At 51.9% G+C, this 13,180-nt stretch overlaps 3 protein-coding genes and 1 non-coding gene across 4 annotated transcripts; 2 read left to right on the top strand and 2 right to left on the bottom strand.

Moving 5' to 3' along the window:
- Window positions 1-1,798: 1,798 nt before the first annotated feature.
- Window positions 1,799-4,167, bottom strand: SMAC4_09262 (uncharacterized protein; the record flags this gene model as incomplete). The annotated part of the gene is made up of 4 exons (XM_024655999.2): window positions 1,799-2,819; window positions 2,889-3,426; window positions 3,484-3,811; window positions 3,945-4,167. 4 exons carry the CDS (start codon window positions 4,165-4,167, stop codon window positions 1,836-1,838), a joined length of 2,073 nt encoding a protein of 690 aa, XP_024510956.1. The 3' UTR covers window positions 1,799-1,835.
- Window positions 4,168-11,198: 7,031 nt separating this feature from the next.
- Window positions 11,199-11,639, top strand: SMAC4_13554 (uncharacterized protein; the record flags this gene model as incomplete). The annotated part of the gene is made up of 1 exon (XM_066091460.1): window positions 11,199-11,639. The coding sequence occupies one exon, from the start codon at window positions 11,199-11,201 to the stop codon at window positions 11,637-11,639; it is 441 nt and encodes a 146-aa protein (XP_065946632.1).
- Window positions 11,640-12,143: 504 nt separating this feature from the next.
- On the top strand, window positions 12,144-12,282 carry SMAC4_13553. The gene is made up of 2 exons: window positions 12,144-12,180; window positions 12,247-12,282. It is a non-coding gene; the product is annotated as a tRNA-Trp (tRNA).
- Window positions 12,283-12,695: 413 nt separating this feature from the next.
- On the bottom strand, window positions 12,696-13,096 carry SMAC4_08424 (uncharacterized protein; the record flags this gene model as incomplete). Its single annotated transcript, XM_003344895.1, has 2 exons — window positions 12,696-12,829; window positions 12,955-13,096. The coding sequence occupies 2 exons, from the start codon at window positions 13,094-13,096 to the stop codon at window positions 12,696-12,698; spliced, it is 276 nt and encodes a 91-aa protein (XP_003344943.1).
- Between the last annotated feature and the right edge of the window lie 84 nt (window positions 13,097-13,180).

The following is a 13,180-nucleotide window of genomic DNA, read 5'->3' as shown; positions in this document are numbered from 1 at the left end:
AACAGCCCCATGTCAACAGGGACAGTATCCCCCGGTGTGGTCAACGAGTGGGATGAACTGGAGGAGCTTGCCTGACTGCCACTGGATGTTATCTGGATACCCGAAGCGAGCGAGTTGGCGAGAGCCGAGTCATTGATGTAGTGTACCTCAAGGTTGAAATCCTGCTCGGTTATCGGGGTGAATGATGATCAAAAATCGTGATCAACTCGGATCAACGATTGTCGATGATTTGTCGACGGTATATCGGATCATGTCCGCATATCATTTTCAGGGCAACTCGGATGTTCAGGGCCTCAGGGCTTCAGGGCTTTGGGCTTTTGGGGGTCGTCATAGGTATTCAAGGAACTTCAGTTGGTACGTCCTATAAGCGAGCAAGCGTGCCTGACGAGCCTGACGCGCCGGACGAGCTGGCTGATGATCAGTGATTACACGTGTAGTCCCCTGAGAAAAATGACAAGATCGTGATCGAGGTGTTGATCTACCTCTAAACTCCCAAGCAGGGTTGCCAATTCGGCTGAGTCCCGCCGGTTCCAGCACTTCCAGCTGTAGCTGAACCCAGAAGAGGGCCAGACGCCTCACGTACACGCCGAGGAAGCGCCCAAACCCTTGGGTTGGGATTCCAAATCCCTGGACATCTCGAGCTGAGGCCGAGACTCAGATCCACGCGGTAGATCCCGTTAATGTTCATACCAAGCCTAAGATGATCCGTAGGTATCAAGGACCCATTCGCCCAAGCAGATAGATGGGTGTGTTGTCCGGCTCGAGGTTCTCCGATCGGTAGTGGTACTCTATTGGACATGGTGAATGGCTTCATTCCCTCTCGTTCCCAAGCCGAGTGCTATCACATACCTGTGTACCTATCTGATTAAACAACTTCGGCGTTTTAGTGGCCCTCATACCTTAACATTGAGCAACGAATGGAACACTTCCAGATAGCATGTTTGAAGGCCGAAAGACATCGGAAGATGGGACGAGCCAGGCCATGTCATCACCTCCACGATGGGTTTCCTTCTAGGTATGCACGCTTGTCAAATGGATGTATTGATGAGGTGCACATGCATTGCATTGATCCTTTCTCCCCCGTTCCCACAAATGAGGTATCGAACCAAAACCATGCATCCCGCTTTACAACCAGACTCCATCGCAGCTTTCCCATTTGTTATGACTTTTTCTTTTTTTGCTTCCCGTTAATGCTGTGGAAGAACGCCATGCAGAAACCCACGCAACCGATCGCCCTCGCAGACGGTTTTGACGATGCTGCACTTCAGTCTTCAGCTAACCGTTCCCTCGGAAAAGGCATGCGGAAGACGGCCCGGGTTGCATTGCACCGGCCAAGCGGCCGACCATGCCTTGTATCAAGCCTTTAACAAGACTGTCAAGCCTCATTTCAAACCATGGGACAAGCACTGAGATCTGATTCGTGTGTTCGAATATCATAAAAGCTGTTGTGCGACCCTCAAATGTTGTTATGCCGATCCCTCCCTTATTTACAGGTGGCTTACAGAAGTGAGGCTTGCGGTTCAGCTGCACTTCAAGCATAGCCGTTGCAGGAAGGTGGTAACTTCCGTAGGAGGAAGCTGAGGGATGAAAAGTGTGAGACATGCGTCTCGTTATCAGCTAACAGCTTCCGCGGTTGTGGTTGTGGCAATGTACTTGTACTTGATAAAAGTATTATAGTTGCATATTCTTGGGTATCTTGTTCTGCTCTGCAGTAGTTGTAGTTGTATGCTTCATGGTATAGGTATTATCCTTCTCCTCCCTCCCACTATTCCCCTTCCTAGTCCCTTGGTCCCCGTCCCTATTCTGGTTCCTCTTCCTCCTTCCTGCCCTTCCACCTAATAAGCACAAAGTTGAATCTGGGGTATATGCTGATGCTGATGCTGATGTGAAACACTAAGAGAATGAGAGTGACTGTGTGAATGACTCTGACTTGGTACATGGTCCATAAGCAGAGTCTGTGACTGTTGTTGTTGGTGTTGATGTTGAGCACGTTGTTGTTGAACATGATGCTGCTGACCGGGCTGAGCATGATGCTGACCGTACTGCTGATGCTGCTGCTGCCGCTGCACAATCTCCAACGTATGCAGATGCTCCCTAGCCAAATTATTAAAAGTCTGCATCTTCCTAAGCGCGTCCAAGCAGCACTGGATCTCAGCATCGTATTCGGTTTCCGTAGTAGTAGCCGGAATAAATCCCTCAGGCAGTACTTGGGCAGTGAGCTCATTCAGCGTTTGGGTGCGTTGAGATATCAACCGGCTAGCGGCGAGGGAGATGGACAGGGGAAGAAAGATGTGTGCCTTGAAGTAACCAAGATGCTCATGAGCCTTGGTCAAAGCAGCAATCTCCCTCGCGGCCCGAAGTGCTCGCTTCTGGTACTCGAATGCCGCTGGGTCCCATTGTCCATTTGTCCCCTGGTGGCAGTGGCCGGCTTCGACGACCTTGCAAAGGTTGATCGTCGTGGTATGAGCAAGCATAAAAGCAAAGAAGAGCATCGGATCCGCGGCCGCTGATACCACGGGGTAGCTCTGCATAAGGGAGTCCAGTCGCTTGTTGATCATGCCCGCCAACCACTCGTGTCGGATCCAAAAGTCGGGAGACATGGTCGTGCTGCCCAAGCCGTTGTAGGTGCGCTCGACGTTGGCGACTTGGGTGTGGGAGAGGGTGCGGCCGCAGATGGTGGCGAGCACGACGCTCTCGGCGAGCGGGGAGAAGAGGCCTTGGAGGTGGTCGCTGGAAGCGATGGCTTCGGGGAGGAAACACATTTGGATGGGTTGGCTGCTTTGGAAGGCGAGTTCGGGGGAGGGGAGGCGGGTGCAGATCTGTGCGTTGCATGTCGTCAGCATGTGGTTGCGAGGTAAATGCAGGTGTATGGGGATATGTGAACTCACCACCTCCTCCATCAACGTCAAAGGCCACTGATTCTTCAAACTGATAAACCGATCCAGACAATACGCCACCCAAAACGTCCTCCTCCTTTCTTCCACCACCACCGGGTCCTCGCCCTGCTGCAACATCGATCTCTCAGGGCTATCGATCTCATGCAGTCTCGCCAGCTGCACCAGCCGGAACGCCCTGCCGGCTGTCACCCACCCGCGCTTGTAGTTGGTCCGGGAGAACTCGTAAAAGGCAAGCAAGAGCCAGGCTTGGACCTCCTCGATGCAGACGGGGCTTCCGTGGCTGTGGTGGTTGTTGTTCTCGCACATGTCGAGTGACTCGAGCATCTGCTTGGTTTCGGTGTAGAGGGTGTCGCGGTAGGACTCAAACTGGGAAGACAAGGCCATGGCGAGCGTCCACATGGCGTACTGGAGACATAGGCGGGGGCTGGGGTGGTGGCTGGTGAGTGGTGTTTGTTGGGAGAGGGCGAAGTAGCGGGATTGGTTGAAGATGGGGACGTTAGGGTGGACGCGGTCGAAGTAGAGTTGGTCGCTGGAAGAGGTTAGAAGATGTTGACATGAGGTGGAAGATGGGAGAAAGAAGACCTACAGGTCTGCACGCATAAGATCGTGGATCAAGGCGCGCTTTGGTGGTGTTGGTGGTGATGGAGGGAACTTGAAGTTCTGCATCGACAAGGGAATATGTGGTGTCATGGGCGAGAGCTGTCCACCATGGGCATGGTAGTCGGACCCATCCCATATCGATCCCCTCGTCCCTCGTGGTGATGGGAGTTGGCTGAGGTCTCCATCGGAGGCAGGTCCCGGTGGTGGTGTACTCCCGACTGGAAGAGGATGTTGTTGTGAAAGGTCGGCGTCGCCATGCAGTGATAGGGCATCAAGGTTGGTTGGGTCGAGACTGAGACGACGTTCAAGAGCGACTATGTGAAAGGAAAGAAGAGTAAGAAAGATGATGTCAACAACCGAAGATTTGGGGTAACTTGAGACCCGAATACGAGATATAGGGCTGTGTGACTCCCGTCGGGGTGAATGCAGGGACTCGGGGTGACCTACCGATGCGGCTCCGCAGGGCCTTGAGATCGCCTTTCTTGGGTCCGCGGGCGAGACGGTTGTGGTTGACTTCGCATACGATTCCTGCATCGGCGCAAGTTCCGCATTGGGGACGTTGCCGGTCGCATCGCAACTTGCGCTTCCGGCACTCCTCACACGCGGACCCGGGCAGCTGTCTCGGCTGCGGAGGCCCGTCCGTACTGCTGGTTCGTCGGCTAGCAGGCATCTTTGTTGTTTTGTGTTGTATGAAGTTATTGATCTGGAGACTAAAGATTGAAGACACAGACAGACAACTACACACGGCGGGATGGGACTTGGTCTTTAATATTGATACTCGCCCTCTCCCATTCGGGGTGTCGGTCAGTTATGGAAGGTGAAAAGCAACACTGGGCAGCCAGGAACTGGACAAGGGATAGTCTAGTCTACAGGGGGTGTGAGGTGGGCAATGGAACTCGGCGAAATGGGTTATGTGTATAAATCTGGGGAAAGATTCAACACAAGTGATCCGCCTTGCCAGTGTGTGTGGGATGACTGGAAATGATGGGATATTGAGTTCGGCGACTACTCCTCCTTACTGAGAGCGGGATGTGCCATCTTTTTCGAACTTTGATGGCAGCTGGAAATGGAGATGAATGGGGGGAGGATATGCAATGCCCAGCAATGTCTGTTCCACTCTGGATGGAGGACAGTCTGGACTCTGCACAACGTTAGCGTCTCTTTAGGGTACCTACAGTGCCTCCCACAACTGTATGGGGTTGATGGCAGGGGGTCAAGGGGTCCTCAGCTGTCATCTGGATTGGTGGGTGTCGACAGCACGGCAAGCCTGGAAGACGACACAGTGACACACCTGATAATCGACACAGAAAGAACCCGCTCAAGGAGCACATGAACCGGTGGAAGGGAATAGGCGGAAAACAGAAACCGGCAGCGGGATGCTTCCGGATGTGTCCCTCAATACAGTATCGATGTGGTGTTTTGCTGTTGTCAACTCCAAGGTCGGATTTCGTGATCAGACAACACCTATTGGGCCCAGATGGCGGATGTTCAGGGCTGTTTGGAGGGTCCTTGGCATTCCTTTCAGGTACCTAGCCTAACAGACCCCCTCACGTGCCCCTGTACCGTACCTTAAATCCCTCTCTGTCACCCTTGCAAATCTCCCCGTATCGTCGACAAACATCAACATTGACGCCAAAAACATCCGTCCATCGTATCCCCAGAATTGCCAATCATCTTGATTTTTAATCTCCCTCATCTGCTATTTTCATCGACACATCATCTTATCTGCCGCATCCCACAAGGCGATCCGAGCTAATAATCCGTGATATCCTCCACCACATCAACATGGTCATCATCATCATCATCATCTCTTCATCATCATTGAGTGAGGGACTTGTTCGAGGCGTGCTCGTGATGAGTCCTTTTCTCGTTTGCATGTCTCTTCCGAACCGTCCATTCAGTCCAGCGGAATTCTGCTACCAACAGTGAGACACAGGGCCTGTGCGGCCCCTGTCGACGACTTGATACCAAATCCCAGCGATGATTTGTGGCTCAAAGCCTCACGGAATCGAAAGACCCGGAACGTGAATGCCTCAAACAATCGTCCATTGACCGCACCAATGAGCCATTCAGTCCAGACATCCACTTGAACTAAACATTTCTTGTTCTCCCATCACGCCTCACTGAGACATTTCCACCTCGAACCATCACCGGCATCCCGTCCGTTGAGACCCGGGGCGTCTTGCCCGTCAGCGCCTGATCGACAAAGAGCACCTCATCCAAAAAGCATGATCCTGGCTCCGATCTTGAGACATTGCAGGTGTCCTTCTGTAACAGGAAAAGTTCATCCCATCAAGGTGCCAGCGATTCCCAAGGCGTCCAAAGGCGCCTCAAGACGTTCCCAAAAAGGCCTCGCGGGATTTACCAAGGCGTCAACTGTGGCGGCAGCCACTTCCCCTCAAGTCGGTCCTATCAGGCCAGTGACCCTGCAAACCTCCCACTCTTCATTTTCGTGACCGAGCTGTTCATGATGATAACCACTGCACCGAACCATCATCGAGCCGAGTCGGTCCCTCTCTCTCTCCACCGCCTGCGTGTTGTGTTCACCTTTCAGCTAGTCCAGCAGAAGATGTTGAGCATTACCCAAAATAGTATAGCGTGTCCCTTTTAGCGTTGACCCACACCAGCGTTCATCGTCTCTTTGGTAGCAGCCAGAATGGGGATTGTTGTCCTTGACAGTCTCGTCTCTTTGCCTTTGCTTCTTTCTTTCCCTTTGCCTCCGGTCCAGCTTTCATCTCCAAACCCCAAACAACACAACTTTAATCTCATCTTGTTCCCAACTTGGGGGTTCCCGCTCGTCAAGACCCGTCAGGACCACCAGACCTGAAACCAATTTTGCAAAGACTCTAAATCGAGACTCGAGAGATTACTCGCATCCTGACTTTCCACTTTCCACTTGGGCTGGAGCCGTATACAATGATGATCGTCAACTTGGCAGAGCGGGAAGAAAGTGCCGATGCTACCTCGACAGCTCTGGCTGAGGTATCCGGCTTGGCGCTGGTGGACTTGTGGTCTTGAAGTTGAGGACAGCGTTGAAGTTGTTGAAGAGATTGAAGAGATTAACATCAGTACCAAGAGGTAACGATGCAATAACACCTTCAATTCACAAAGTGACCCTCCATTTTACTCTTTCTCTCTTCACCAGTTCCCATCAACACAACCTTGCATCTCGACATCAGTGACTTCGAGTCCAAACCAAAACAAAACTGACCAGTCACCATTCACTTACCACCCGGGTCTGAGAGCCATACATCCAGAACAGTGCTAGAGATTTATAGCGTCGAGCTCGGTAATTCTCGCAACCAGTGCCGCCGGTAGTTGACCGGTTTCCCGTTGCCCACTGCGTTGCACGAGCACCTCAAGTGTTGGTGTCACTCGTGTTTGCCGCTCGTCTGGTCCCTTACACCGTCAGTCAGTCAAACATCTACATCAACAGCTCTAACGGTCGGATAGAGAGGTATCGTTGCGTTCCAAATGCTCTTCCCCCGCATGTTTTGTCTGCAAACCTCTTTTCTTCTGTCTTGCACAATTCCCCGACGCAAGGCCGTTCAAATCTTCTGAATGTACACCGTCCCCCCTTTCATCTGGCCCTGTGGTTGACTGCCGTGGTCGAGAATGGCGAGGCGTGTATCTGACAACAGCCTCACTTATTGATCGTACGAGCTTGCCTGAGAGCCTCATTATTGTAAGTAACTTGTCTGGACGGATATCAGTATGAATAAACTGCCTCATCACATCCATTGTAATCGAAGTCTCACCTTCTTCTACACCAGGTGTAGCTCAAAGCGAAGATGAATTCCACCTGCCCAATCGTCAGCTCGGTTGCGTACATGTACCTCGAGGTACTTCCCCCTCCATGTCCAGTGAGGATCTTTCCCTCCGGTACCCCTCTCCCTCAGTGTATCCACTCAGGCGTTGCCAGACGACCTATCCTTGCCGCTGATCATCACTGATCTCCTCTCGGGCCTGGAGATCAATCATGCCATATCATCTTCCATGCAGGTGACACATCTCCGCGCGGTTCGTTCGTGAACTTATACCGCAGGTTGATTGGGCCGGTCGATGTCAACTCGGGAACAGCCGGGCATGTTCATGAGGTTGCTTTCGGGGCCGTTGTCCGGCATGTTCAGAGATACTTTTCGATGTCAACTTACTGAAGTCTCAAAGTGGAGTGACCAACCAACCGGGGAAGATGATGATGAACATCCGGGATACCGTGGACTGCCAGTGCCGCATGGCTTCGTACTTTTAGGGAATAGAGGTAGGTGGTTGTTAAGGCGAACAGTGAATGGTAGGTAGTCTGGTAAGGGCAGTTTCAGTTGAGGCACTTTTTGAGTCTCAGTTGACACTTCACAGTTGACAACTTGCCTGATACCTTTAACACACCCTCTTTGGCTCCTCACTTCCAGGCCCGGCACACGCAACCATACCGGTATACCCTGACCCAGTGCTTAACGCCCATCGCTTTTTCAAGCCCATGGAAGCCATGATCATGGCGTGTGTCTGAGACAGACCAAGGCAAGACTTGATACATCGTTTTGAGCATCTGTTCGCTCCACCAGTGCGGGTTTTGAGTTTCTGACTCGCCAGTTCGCCGGTTGAGCCACGGTCATGTCGGCTCAAACCACCCCGCTTGACGAGTCTCAGTATCACCGGACAGCAGTTAGTGACAACCTGAAGTCTCAGTGTCATCAAGGCACCTACCTCTACGTCGGGGAAGTGTCAAGCATGTGATAGAAGCTGTTGAACCACGTACCCATTTCTCCTGTCCTTTTTTCCATTTCCTGTTTCTTACTTCCTGCTTCAGGTCGTCTCTCTTGTCTCTAGCACCTCGAGGCTTGGTGGACTCGTTTTCTTGAACCCAATCACCTACTCGCCTTGCCGAGCTTCTCGCTTAGCCAGAGATAAAATATCTCATGGATCGTCTTCCTCTTGTAAGCCATAAGACGGACTAGCGACTTGTAGGTTGTAGGTTAATGTACCCGCCCACCACCTGTCCGCACTTCCTATCTCGGATCTCTAGGGGCCTGACGATCCGGCGGGGTAACTCTTACAGCTATCACATTCTATCCTTCTCCCAGTTGCGACTAGGATATGACGGTGGTCATTGATCTGCTTGTGATCTGTTCCAGGGGTGGATGGCAGGACAGCTGGCAAGATGGACAGGATGAGGTACTTGGAGGTAGAGGTAGACTCGGAGGCATGTCAGGCAGAAGTCGGAGCGCGTGAAACAGGCGAGCTAAGGTATTCAGATAATCGCTTTGTAATCAATTCGTCCTCTGGTTCTTCTCGTGGTCTATCCGCGGCAACGATTGGGTATGGTCAAGGACGATCCGGGTACCTGGACTTACTTGTAAGCAAGGTCAGCTTCCAGATCAGGGTAATACCTATACAACACGGCCCTTGAAGGGTTAGCTTGTTAGCTCGAGACATTGGGTCAACCGGTCCAAGAGTTTCCACATCCGGCTTATATGTTTTTTTGGACGACGGACGCTTGGAGGAGGTATGATTATGTCAATTGGGGTAACGGAGAGCCCTTTCTGGTTGATAAATATGCCTTTTGAGGTACTCGGTATAAGGCCGGCTCTGTCATGGTCGAAGACCATGCGGGTATCTAGGTCCAAACGAGGTCAGCTTCTTGTTTATCTCTTTCAGGTCCCGACCATAATTGACAATAACAGGATGGCATCAGTAACACAGCATGCAAAAGAACAGAACCTGAATGTACCTCAACACCAGCTCACTCCTCGACCCTCAGCACTGGGCTTTCATCTCAAACCCCTCTACTCCCTCCAATCCAGGGCTAGCCTCCTCATCCTCCTCCCACTCCACCCCCTCTACCTCATCCTCACCACTCAACCCCCTCTCCCCTGCCAAACTCCCACAGAACCCTCCACCCGACCCTAACCCCCATCTCCCCCCTCGTCCGTGCATCCGCCGCATTGATTCTCGCCCAATACTTGGCGCTTCTCCGGATCCGAATAGTAATAATGATGCGCCGGCGGGGACGACACACCAGGCAGAGGTAGCAAGTGGATGACTTGCAAGGGGAAGTCTCGCCGCCGCCGCCGCCACCGGGGAGAGCAAGAATGGGGGCGCCTATACCACTCGACCCTATAGATTAGCTCTGATATTGTATATGTGATTGAGGAATGTAGAGGTAGTTAGGTAGGTAGATAGAGGTAGTGTCACACGGACATATGCCACACTCCTGGTATCACACGGACATATGCTACACTCCTGGTGTCATACGGGCATATGCCACACTCCTGGTGTCATACGAGAAAGACCTAGATGTATGCAGATCGCTAGGTGCCTTGGAGTCTCAGGTGACAAGGACCCGTACGTACTAGAAAGGTACCGTTTCCCTTTGGCATAAAAAGGCCTTGAAGCCCAGCCTTCCTCTAGAGGTTGATAGGATCAACAAGGCCTTCGAGACCAAAGTAGTTTATCAGCGGAATTGAACTATTTGTTCCAAGCTCCGAAACCTGCCCTTGTCATACCTTCCTCTAGAGGTTGAGAGGATCAACAAGGCCTTCGAGACCAAAGTAGTTTATTAGCTGAATTGAACTACTGTTCTAAGCCACATGATCTCAGCACAGCATCTGCAGCACCTTTTGCTTGGGCGGCAAAGGTTAAAATGAAGGCGCAAATATTTCTGCTGGGTAATAGGAAAATACAATGCGGACTCAAAAGAAAAGAAACCAACAAGTGTGTTTCAGAAAGAGATCGGGAAAAAAAGAAGAAAAAAGACATACAACACCAGGGATTCGCTGGTCGTCACCGACCCAACTACTAGTCTGGCCCTCACTGGCTTATCTATGGGAGAGCGGACGGGATCCCGAGTTTTCCAGTGGGTATGGTCGTATGTGGTTATCATGAGCTGTTGGAGGCCTTAAGTAGGTGTTTCCACGGCCGCTGCAGATGCCGGGTGAAGGAAGGACTCAGTAGGTACCTGTGACAAGGGCAGAGTATGGGCTTGGAACAGTGGTTCAATTCAGCTGATAATTAACTTTGGTCTCGAAGGCCTTCTTGATCCTTTCAACCCTCAAGACGAGGGCTGAGTTCCCAGGCCTTGTGATGGCAGCCTTGCAGTTGTGCCTCTCGACTGCTATCACAACTATATAAGACCACTTGAGCGACCAAATTGCCAGCTTCGGAAATACAATGCGGACTCAAAAGAAAAGAATCCAACAAGTGTGTTTTATGAAAGCGATTAGGAAAAAAAGAAGGAAAAAAGACATACAACACCAGGGATTCGCTGGTCGTCACCGACCCAACTACTAGTCTGGCCCTCACTGGCTTATCTATGGGAGAGCGGACGGGATCCCGAGTTTTCCAGTGGGTATGGTCGTATGTGGTTATCGTGAGCTGTCGGAGGCCTTAAGTAGGTATTTCCACAGCCGCTGCAGATGCCGGGTGAAGGAAGGACTCGTTAGGTACCTACCGAGGCAATGACCCTTTGGCTACCCTTGCGCACTCAAGGCGGCTTGCGAAAAGGAGGCGCGCACAGATTTCAAGGCATGGTGGGCAGCGAACAAGCCAGAGTCATATGCAGACTATAGGCTGGGCGTCTCTACCAATCCTAACGAAGAGTTGGAGCTGGACAGGCGCTCCCTACACCATCTTCTGGCAGCTAGATCAGGCCACGGGAATTTCAAGGACTACCACGAGCGCTTCGAGCACGAGGACGCCCTGCCGATGTGCTTCTGTGGAAGCTGGAAGAATCCATTCCATCCCTTCTTCTGCACGAAGGCACATGTAGTTTCCCCCGTCACGGGCGAAGCGGCTACGCGGGAGAACCTCTCCCTTGCTATTGGAATTTACTGGCAGCGCTTCATCGCTAGAATCCAGACCTCGCACTTCTTTTCGTGGACTTGCACGAGAAAGGCTTGGCGCCAGTCACTCTGGCAACAGCACATCGACGATGGGGGCACTGCTGACAACCTTACAGGGTTTTTACGGGGTGAAGGGGTGGAGATTGGGCGCGGCCACTACATCGAGAGGGTTACGGTAGACGTTAAAAATAACAACAACAACAGCAACAACAACAACAACAACAACAACAACAACAACAACAACAACATGATCTTAGCACAGTATCTGCAGCTCCTTTTGCCTGGGCGGCAACGGTTAAAGTGAAGGCGCAAATATTTGTGCTGGGTGTTAGGAAAATACAATGCGGACTCATGAAAAAAGAAACCAACAAGTGTGTTTTAGAAAGAGATCGGGAAAAAAAGAAGAAAAAAGACATACAACACCAGGGATTCGCTGGTCGTCACCGACCCAACTACTAGTCTGGCCCTCACTGGCTTATCTATGGGAGAGCGGACGGGATCCCGAGTTTTCCAGTGGGTATGGTCGTATGTGATTATCATGAGCTGTTGGAGGCTTTAAGTAGGTGTTTCCACGGCCGCCGCAGATGCCGGGTGAAGGAAGGACTCGTTAGGTACTGTCACACGGACATTGCCCACAGTCCAAGGGTTAGGGTTGCAAGGCTCAGCAGAGCCTCAACACCTGGAATGAGCCTCGAGATGCCCGGTGGCCCCAGGGCTACGATACTCACCTCGGCCAACCAGGGCCCGGGCTCCTTCTCCCGGGGTATATGTATCAGATCTTTGTGCACACCTTCCAACAAAAACCAATGTGCAGTTGGCGCAGTGGTCAGCGCGTTCACTCCCAAAAACTCGGGTTCTGGAGGTGGCACCCTCGCAATAAACCGCGGGTCTCTTGGTGGCTCTTGGGATACAGTGAAGGGCCCCGGGTTCGAATCCCGGACTGCACATATCTTTAAAGATCATGAAGAGGGTCATATCACAGAACATCAGAATGAGCATGGCGAGAAGATTTGGTATTGTCAAAGAGAACGGGGTGAACTAACTCTAGAAAGTAGAAGAAGCAAGAGAACAAACTCGAAAAAGAAGAAATCGTCCTGCCACCGACTGGAGCGACAAGTCCAGAATCTTGCCAGACCGTCGCATGACCCCCACGGAGTACCAAGCTCTTCAAGATGCAAAATACAACAAAAAGAAACCCGAACACCAAACACCACGCTTTAGTTGTTCTCCCTCCTCCCTCCACTCCTCCAAACTTCCCATCCCCTTCTCCCAAACACCCCCTACCGCTCTGCGGAAAATTTCCTCTTCCCCCAGCCCCTCTCTCCCCCGACAACCCCCCTCTAGCTGAGACCGGGTAGTGTCAAAATGTGTTGGGCGCGCGTCGCGCGGCCCGAGGTCTTGTGGGAATCTCGGTGAGCAGGATCGCGTCGCCCATTTGGTTGAGCTCATGGCTCGAAAAGAGTCCCACGTCTGGGTTGCCGAAGCGCCGCGGATCTGCGGCAGGAGAGGGAAGGGTAAGTGACAAAGCCGCGACAAAACAGAAGTGAAGTGGTTTGGTTGTGCGGGAAGACTCAAGGCAATGATGTAAATTAAGCAGCAGAAATTAGAAGTTGACTCACTAGATGCAGCATCTCTCTCTTGTCTCCACAGGAAGTGGAGGGCCAACATGATGATGGCGATGATGGCGAGAACCAGCAGGATCAGTGCTGCTAACTTGAGGATCTCGTTGGCGTTGCTGCCCGTGTTGTTGGTTGCTTCCATTTTGATGATAGGTTTGGTCGCGCTTGGTTGTGGAGAAGACTTGAAGTTGGGCTTGTCGTTTGATGAGACAAGTGACAGAAGTGT

The sequence above is a fragment of the Sordaria macrospora genome, chromosome 3 (assembly GCF_033870435.1).
Source record: "Sordaria macrospora chromosome 3, complete sequence".
NCBI classification, from domain to species: domain Eukaryota; kingdom Fungi; phylum Ascomycota; class Sordariomycetes; order Sordariales; family Sordariaceae; genus Sordaria; species Sordaria macrospora.
The sequence above is the reverse complement of the archived record's forward strand: the minus strand, read 5'-3'. Positions and strand labels throughout refer to the sequence as shown.